At 33.0% G+C, this 9,794-nt stretch overlaps 1 protein-coding gene across 2 annotated transcripts; it reads left to right on the forward strand.

Annotated features, from left to right (window-relative positions):
• The first annotated feature begins 1,364 nt into the window (after positions 1-1,364).
• On the forward strand, positions 1,365-5,313 carry LOC119998462 (protein indeterminate-domain 4, chloroplastic-like). Of its 2 annotated transcripts, none has more exons than XM_038845801.1 (4): positions 1,365-1,463; positions 1,797-2,025; positions 2,246-2,642; positions 4,081-5,313. In XM_038845801.1, exons 2-4 carry the CDS (start codon positions 1,857-1,859, stop codon positions 5,162-5,164), a joined length of 1,650 nt encoding a protein of 549 aa, XP_038701729.1. In that variant the 5' UTR covers positions 1,365-1,463; positions 1,797-1,856; the 3' UTR covers positions 5,165-5,313. The 2 variants fall into 2 exon arrangements, with proteins under 2 accessions (XP_038701729.1, XP_038701730.1); XM_038845802.1 differs by lacking the exon at positions 1,365-1,463 and adding an exon at positions 1,530-1,654.
• The last annotated feature ends 4,481 nt before the right edge of the window (positions 5,314-9,794 follow it).

A 9,794-nucleotide genomic window follows, 5' to 3' on the forward strand; every position in this document is an offset into this window, starting at 1 on the left:
TAACTGGACAATCTCTATCTTTATTAATAATTATTTTTTTTCAGTTGTCCTTATTGATAATTATCCCTATTTAAAGTATAGATTAATAAAATTTTATTTTAATATAGTATCTATGACAAAAATAGATTGATAGATCGATAATAGTAAGACTTTTGTACTATCTCACTACAAATACAAATAAAGGTCATTGTTCAAGAAATAAATTAAAAATATATATTTTAACAAAAAAGGCCTTAATCAAAATTTTCGTCCAGGGCTTTAAACGGAAAACAAGAACCATATAGTCTTTGCTTCATCAAAATGAAAAAGAATAAAAAAAACAAGAAAAGTTATGCGTGTTAAAATGAAAATTATTTCTCTCCCCATGTAATTAGTAACAATGTAAAAATAATGTTATTGTTTCTTAAGATGATTCATTGATTAAAGTCGTACAAGTTATACTCTCGAATCAGAGTTCAATTTCTCTAGAGACGAGCCCACAAACATATTTTTTATGGGCTTACTTAGTATGCGTGTTTTGTGAACTATTGATCTTGATGAATTTACTTACTATACATAAGGGTGGCAAAAACTCGATTTTGGGTCGGACAACATTATGTGGTTACGAAATATTTAAATATCCGGACCCTAATCCGGATTGGATTTTGGACATACTCAATTGACCATACCCGGATTTTGGACATATAACTTATGTCCGAACTTGGTTTAATCCGGGTCAAACAAATTTAGTCATCTAGATCGGACAGAGTTTTGTGACCCCTAACTACACATATGAAAAGTAATGGCGGTACATTTATAAATAAAAATAAAATAAAAGAGAATATTATCTTTCCAAGTTGTGATGCTATATATCAATATATGAGTAAATGACGGAAGGGAGGGTTGTCTTGATGCTACCCAAATTAGAGAAGGAGAACAGAGGGTAAGCCATACAGCTCAGTGGCCCCCAAACCGTCGCCGCATACGACACGTTTTTTGCGGCCTCATCCACACTCTCACAGCTTCAATAATAGTGACATTTAATTAATTAATTTAATATTTAATATTGTACAAAAATACCGTATATATAAACTTTTGAGAGGTTTAATTGAAAAGATGGTATCATGAAGTAAAATGATTGAGTGGATCTAGATTTTTAAATATTTAATATGATTGAATGAATCCCGTTTAACTTTACTCACCTTGACATAAAATCTTTTGTCAGTTCCTGCGACCCTCACATACGATGACCTGGTTTCGCCTTCTAATGATATTTGATTAATTAATTTAATATTTAATACCCCCTATATAATATTATATATAAACTTTTGAGAGGTTAAATTGAAAAGATGGTGTCATAAAGTAAAATGATTGAGTGGATATATATTTTTTTCCTTTTTTTTAATTTAGTTATATATATGTCATCAAAAAGACTAAAGAACAACAAGTAGCAGTACTGAGAAAGAGAAGAAGAAGCAAAATAGGTTATTTGATTGTTTTCTTCCTCTCTTCATCATCCCATCCCATATATCCCTGATTTTTTTTAATATATGCTCTTCTCTTTGGTTCTTTATGGTTTTTTCTTCTCTCAATTAAGCTCTCCCTCTCTTACTTGTTTTCTTTTGGATTTGTATGGATTTGTATCTATCTATCTATGTTTCCTCTTAAAAGATAGGTAATAATCTTTACACAGACCAAGCCAAGAACAAGAAGCTTCTTTTTTACATCTTATTCTCTAAATTCAGCTCATATATACATACATATATATGATGAAGGTTTGGTATAGTTTTTTTGTCTAACTAAATTTTGAATTCTAGATTTGTTTCTGTCACAAAGAATAAGAAGAAGAAGAGCTTTGAAGAAGAAAGCATCAAGTGATGGCCGCCGCCTCATCATCGACACCGCCTTTCTTTGGTATGACAAGGGAAGACAATCAAAACCAATTGATTATGCAACAACACTCCACCACCACACCTACCTCCTCCTCAACCGCTCCGTCCACCTCACCGCCTCCCAAGAAGCGAAGAAATCAACCTGGAACTCCAAGCAAGTACCTATTTTTTGTCATCTACATAATTTTTGTTTCCATTTCATGTATCCAAACACAAGAGTCCTCAATCAAAACCCTAGTTTTATATATTTTCTTCAATTTTGGAAACATATATAGAGAAATTGAAATGGGTTTTTGATTTAATTATCTTCTCATACAATTTTGTCTTGTGTAATTGATTTCTAATGTTTTATCTCCTCACCATTGAGAGAACAGATCCAGATGCACAAGTGATAGCACTATCTCCCAAGACACTAATGGCAAAAAACAGATTCATATGTGAGGTATGCAATAAGGGATTCCAAAGGGAGCAAAACCTACAACTCCACAGACGAGGACACAACCTCCCATGGAAGCTTAAGCAGAAGACAACAAAGGAAGTGAAGAAGAAGGTCTATTTGTGTCCTGAACCCACTTGTGTCCACCATGAACCTTCAAGGGCTCTTGGTGACCTCACTGGGATCAAGAAACACTACTCAAGAAAACATGGTGAGAAGAAATGGAAGTGTGAGAAATGCTCAAAGAAGTATGCTGTGCAGTCTGATTGGAAAGCACATTCTAAGACCTGTGGCACTAGAGAGTATAGATGTGACTGTGGTACTCTCTTCTCAAGGTATGCATATATGTATATATACATTAAAAAATATATATATATTCATCAAACCCATTTTTTGTGATAGGGTTTAGATTCTAAAGATTGACACTTTTCTGATTTTCTCCTTCAAATGTGTTTTGATTTGATGTGATTCACATGTCTTACTTTCAACGAAATTTACAGTAATTTATGTGCATGTAATGATAATAATTAAGTAATTATTGTTTCATCATTACAACGACAGGCAAGAAACAAAAGTTTTGAATAGGGACTGAGTCTGAGGTGAAAAGAAATCAAAAAGTTTTTGGATTTTCACTTGGTGGATCGGATCTTTCTGGGAGAGACTCCTTAATCTGCATGTGAATAATCTGTATAGTTTAAGCAGAGAAATTAAATTAAAACACAATATATATACATATATATATATATATATATATACATATTTGAAAATAATTTTAAAAGAAGTGATGAGCTTTATTTGTTCCTCGGTAAGCACGCCCCTTCGTCTCTTTTTTATATTCACGTGTGTTGGTTATAGAGAGAGTGTGTGTGTCAGAGGGACAATATTGTTAGTGGGTTTGTTCTTGATTTCTTATATGAGTTGGTTGTGTTTGCTGGATTTGTTCTCTTCCTCTTTGGCTTACTCCTTCAACTTTCAAACTATTAGGGTTTTGTGGGTCTAATTAATGTTCAATTATGTCCCAAAAAATTTCTCTCTTCAATTTAATTTTCTTGTCAATTTGAAAATGAGATGTTTTCATCATTTATTGCTAGTTTTTCATGGTTATGGCAAAAATTCTAGTGATAGAAAATACACTATTTATGGGGGTTTCTTCATTGAATGAAGATAGTCCAAGACAAAGGGTTCAGACTTTCTGGGTTATTCATCAAAGTTGCATACAATTCTCTACTTCATTTATTGGACATGTTTTTCTTGATATGGAATTTGAGTTTGATTGATTAATGATTTCGAATTTCGTGCACACATTTCAATTTTTTCTTTGTTATTTTATGATAATTTTTGCTTTAATCTTGGTCTTTTTGTTTTCTACTCCCATAAATACATATATGATAACTAACGAGAGGTGGCTCGGTTGACAATCGATTGGGTTAGGCATATTTCTCTGTGATATTAAAAAATACTTATATGATAGTTTATTTTAAAAAAATATAGATAATGATAATTTAAAAAAATTTCGAAACTCTACTGGGTTTTAAATTCTTTTCTATCTGATTTTCAACCAGGTAAAATGGATTATTATTTTCCGAAATAAATTATAAAAAAAAAAGAGAAAAAGGCAGCGGATTACAAAATTGTCCCCAAATAAAAAAACTTGTACAAAATTCTTACAAAGTTGACTGTAATTTCAACATATTCAAACATATTCTTGCCTTCTCCTTTGTTTTATTACAATTCAATATTTAGTAACTTTTTTTGGCATTGCAATTATTACAGGCGTGACAGCTTCATCACTCACAGAGCCTTTTGTGATGCATTAGCTCAAGAGACAGCAAGACATCCTACAAGTTTGACCTCAATGGGTTCACATCTCTATGGGACCAACCACATGAGCTTAGGCTCACAAGACCAAACCCACCCTTCCAATAACATGCTCCGGCTAGGCAGCACCAAGTTCGACCACCTAATCCCTCCATCGAACCCTTCTTCACTTCAAACAATGCCTTCCTCAAACTTCTTCATGCAAGATTCAAATCAACCATCATTCCCAAACAAGGGTTTACATGGCCTAATGCAACTTCCTGATCTCCAAACCAACACCAACACGTCCCCGTCATCCACGGCGAACATCTTCAACCTTAGCTTCAACGATGGTGACAACATTGCAAATGCTAGTAATGCTACCAATAATCTAGTCGGATCGGGATTCTTGAACGCTAATCAGTTCAACATGGGAGAACAGGTTGGTTCAGGACTCGTGTCTCTTTACAACACTTCGATACAACAACAACAACAACAACATGAGCATGTCACACAACATATGTCCGCCACCGCGTTGCTCCAGAAGGCGGCGCAGATGGGATCAACTACAAGTAATAGTGGCGGTGGAGGACCGACATTGATGAGGGCATTAGGTTGCACTTCTTCATCATCGAGCGGTGGTGCTAATAAATCCGTGGCGGATAGGATCAACTTTGGGAGCAATTTTGGGAATGCTAATGTGGAGAACCAAAACAATAATAGTCTCCAAGGGTTGATGAACTCTTTTGCTGCTGCACATGGTGGAGGTTCAATTTTTGGTGGGTTTAACACAACATTGGATCAGAACAGCAACAACTTTTGCAACATTGATGAAGCTGCTACAACTACTAACAATAATACTTCTAAGTTGCACCATGATCATCATCAACTTGGTGTAAGTATTGGTGGTTCTGATAAGCTGACATTGGATTTTCTTGGTGTTGGTGGGATGGTGAGGAACATGACTGGTGGCGGAGGCATCAATATGGGATCTTTGGAGAATCCTGAAATAAAGTCAACTCATGCAAGTCAACCATTTGGGAGTGCCAAAATGCAGTGAAAGTGCAAGATGTTTTAGGTAGGCATGCGCATATATGTCGACTCTCTCTATATATCAGCTACTTGTTTTTGACTCCATGTGATAGGTTTGAATTAATATTACTGAACGTGCCTAAAGGATTTCTTTTAAACTTTTTTCCATTGTTTTCATTGTGCATCCCTTGCTAGCTTTCTTTCATAAATCTCAATTTATAGCATCTATTTTTGACCCCATATATATATATATATATATGCATGTTTGTAAGAATGTGATGCAATGAACGGAATGTCAATAATAACAAAGTATATATGCAAAACAATTCGTATACTATTAATTAATGATCTTATTCACATGCTAGAGATATTCCAAGAGAATCGACAAGTGAGAGTTCCAACAACTAATTATATATTATGTTATCTGTATAGGTTCAGAAAAATGTGTACATATAAGACCAAAAGAAAAAGAATTTTTGTTCGGCCACCTAATACCTAACCCCAAAAATAATACATTTTTTTTTATAAACTAGAATCCAAATTACAGGTTCAATATTGACATTCCATGGACATGTACACCTTTCTTTCTCTACCTATTTCCCTTTGAATTCCTTTAAGTTGACTGTTAAATTCTTCTCTTCTTCGTAGTGCCATGCACTCCCATGCCAAGCTAGTTCTACGTTAGCTATAGTTTCATTAATATTGCTTTCTTTACCATAAAACCATTGAAAGCTATTCATGAATATTTATTACTTCTTAGTTTTAATTCCTTGTTTGGGGAGAAATTAAAGTTTTGGGGGACCATGAACGGGGTATCTCGACCACTTTTGTCGTGACTATTGTCTTTTCTTTTTCACTAGCTAGCCCGTGATAGCCGACAATAACTTCCCACATAATATTTCATTTGTTCTTTATATTTCAGTATATAATGATTTGTACAAAACTGTTATAAAATTATTTTTATCTTTTCAGCTTTAATTTATCTCAAACTAATTTCATTTTCAGATTAATTTCTTAATCTAAGGGTGCGTTTGGTAGAGCAGTTAGATTGATTTTCAATGCCAGCGGAAAACGCAGTGAAAAAAAAACTGAGCTTAAAACTGTGTAATATGTTATGAGATGTTTGACGGAGACACAGAGCGACTCCATTAGCGGATCCACTCCACTAAACATGCGGTAAATCTTTTTTAAATCCTACAACTGCGTTGCGTTTAAAATCATGAACTACGAAGATACTCCTATTGTTAATCAAGTTATTGGCCATCTATATTTGTGTGTGGACAAGCAAATATTCGTTGAAAAGCTTTAATTAATTACTAATTAACAAGGGGTCCTTAATTAATTAGTAATAATTATATTTGTAGAGACAGTGAAGACTCTCTGTCTCTTGCATTGTCCCGTCAGATTTGGTTTATGAATCTTTTGTGATTAAATAAGTTTCAATAGTTTTATAATTTTATTGTTGTTTACTAATAAATGAATGATGTTGCCCTAAATAGGGTTGGACCCTATAATATATCTAATAATTTTCAAGTATTTAATGTTATTGAAATATCTATATAAATAATATTCAATAATTACATATTGTGGTTCGGTCTAGTACTCTTAGAACACTCGTATCAAACTATCAGAGTATTCTTTATTTTACCTAGTCAAAAATCACTTTTTGACAATTTACAACAACTCTGTTGGAAAATTTAACCAACATCCTCCTTTAGAAATACTAAGAACTAAAAATAAATTGAAATAGAGAATACCAACACAAGAATTCATGTAGAAAACTCGACATTTACAGAATGTTTATACGTAAATGAAATATTGAATAAAATATTTAAAATACAAACGTAATCGTAAATGTTTATCTATAAATTTCAGAATTTTCATCATACATGGTATGTTTTTAAGACACACTCACAACACTATTATCGTTTCTGAGGTTTGCTTAACCTTCATTGGCAACATGAGTCGGTCATGTGCCCACACTTGGGCGTGACACAAAATATGTAACTAACTTATTAATTTTGAAATTAATTTTTATTTTATTACTTCGATTTTTCAGTTTAATTTTTTAGAGCTTTATAAGACTACGCTTTCATCATTTTTGAAATTCCGTCTTCTCTTCTATTGAGTTTTTGTTAGGAAAGAATTTCAGTATTGCTCCTGGCTCGTTGTTACATAGGTATTCGTATTTATATCGATGTGTGATAGAGTACACCTGTGAGGTGATATTGAAAGAACTGCAAGCACACTATAGGCAAGCAATACATCACCTTAATATCGGAGGTGTAAACCTCGCCTCGATCTTTGTTGTTCTTAGAAATACCAGGTTCTTCGCAAGCAAGTTCTAACATTATATTCAACCTACACTTAATGACGAAGGTTATATCAATAACAAGTGACTTATCACAACTCATAAACATTATAGGAAAAATATCAATATATTTTTAATGCTATGCTCACTATAAGAAAACAGGGTTTTTGCGACAGAAAATTCTGTCGCAAATGATTGAATTTCTATCGCTAATAGGTTTTGCGACGGAAAATGGGCTGCTGCAAAAATTCCTATCGCAAAAAATTTGTGACGGAATATTTGCAACAGAATTTTGCGACAACATTTTAGCGACGGAATTGCTTTGCGACAGACATAAGCGACGAAATTTCCGTTAAAAAATAATGAATTGAAAAATGAATTTTGTTAATTAGCGACGAAAAATTCCGTCACCAATTTACCATAAAATTGGCAACGAAAATTCCATCGCAAATTAATAAATAAAATTTCGTTTATTAGCGATGAAAAATCACAATTTTTGCGATGAAATTCCGTCCCTAATGATATTAGTTTTTTGAATTTTAAAATATTTAAATTTCTTAAATAGATAATGAAATTTTTAAAAAAAGGAATAGCAACGGAATTTTTTAAAAATTACATCGCTAAATACATTATTATTTTGGTAAATTATTTTTTATTTTATAATAATAAAAATATCTTATTACTTTTGTATATTATTTTACATTTTAATATATTTAATTTTTAAATTGTGTATTATTATAGTTCTAATATACTTATCAACTAAATAATTTCATTAAAACTATATTATCAAAATGTTTATGAAATAATATACAATAAAAATAAATTTTATAAATAGACGGTTCAATATTTTTATAAAAAATACAACACTCGACCTAATCCCTACCAAGGGTGTCCATCTTCATCTCTGGGGGATCGCATATGCATCCGAGAAAGAAATCCTCCATCCTCCACTCCTGATCCTGCATCTGTAGCTGTAAGTCACTGACGTCATTCAGTGACTCAGTGTTCTTCCGAGCCACGCGCTCCGCTAACTCTTGCTCCAACTTCATTTGAGTATATAATCTAGAGCAATATGAAATATTAGTCAATAAACTTGCCTCAGATCCAAGCCCGTATATGTGACTTTCCTTACTCCTCCCACCAGTCACCTCAATGAATAAAGGATCCTCATCCACGACTCATGAGGTGACTCATTGGTGGAGGAGATTGATTGCTGTATCAACATGTCCTCCTTCAGCTTGTAAAAATTCTTCCTACAAAAAAAGATACTAATGCTCATGAATACTGATAAGATAAAAATAAGAAGCAACACAATATAGTTGAAAAAAGGAGAGAATAATAGGGTATCCCAGGTGTGTAAGCAAGCACAAACAAAAAAATATGCAACTTACAATTAGATGAGCTAAAATAAATACATCATAAAACTTTTCAACTGAGTTAAGACATAAGTGCTTTCTAAATTTCAGGAAACATAGATCTTCTGGCAAAACAAAAGGTTGATTAATGCATAAAATATTATAAACAGAGAGCCAAGTACTGTTTGTTGCATATGGGGTTCAAGGCATGCCAAATAAAACCTAGAGTCCTATCCAATCTCATTCTAGCTTTGTAAAAGAGATGCCAGCAATACAACTCTATATTTAATATTGTAGACTACTACAATTAAAATTACAAAGGTATGATATTTAGATTTTAAACTAAATAAAAAATTAAAATTGTTAAATTTACTCAAAATTTATCATTTTCTTACGGTACTCCAGTGAGGAATGGAGCCACCAGTGTGAGCACAGCTATCCTCAGATGCTCGATTTTTCTTCCCATGTTCCCTTTTCTTCTTGTACTCTAGTCCATTCCAAATACGGGAAAGTTCAACAATGATCACAAAGTTGATTCACATAGGAGAATTTCTGTATGTATGTATACATGCATATGAATGGTGATTGTGGTATGATTCATTTTCATATTATCTATAGCATTCCTTTACATCATTCAAGTTGATTGCTTCATCCGTGGACTAGTTCTACTCTTTTATATCATTGTGATTTGCTCTCTCAGTATTCACCTCATGGATATTCGGGTCCTTATCGGCTATCATACCCCTACTGAGCTATTTAGCTCAACCTCTATTTTTTCTTCTATTTCAGGTGAGTATGCATATGGTGGCCAGCATCCCGAGGCGTGAATGGTTTTCCTATGGATACAGTTATGGGTTTATGGGTAGAGTTGGATTTGTTTAATTGAACTTCTGCATGCTTATATCCTATTTATCATATTTAAGGATATGTTAGTATATTTATTTTGAATTAAAATAAATGCATTTGGAAAATTTTGTATAGAATTTATGTGT

This window comes from Tripterygium wilfordii, chromosome 5 (genome assembly GCF_013401445.1).
Source record: "Tripterygium wilfordii isolate XIE 37 chromosome 5, ASM1340144v1, whole genome shotgun sequence".
In the NCBI taxonomy this organism is placed as follows: Eukaryota; Viridiplantae; Streptophyta; class Magnoliopsida; order Celastrales; family Celastraceae; genus Tripterygium; species Tripterygium wilfordii.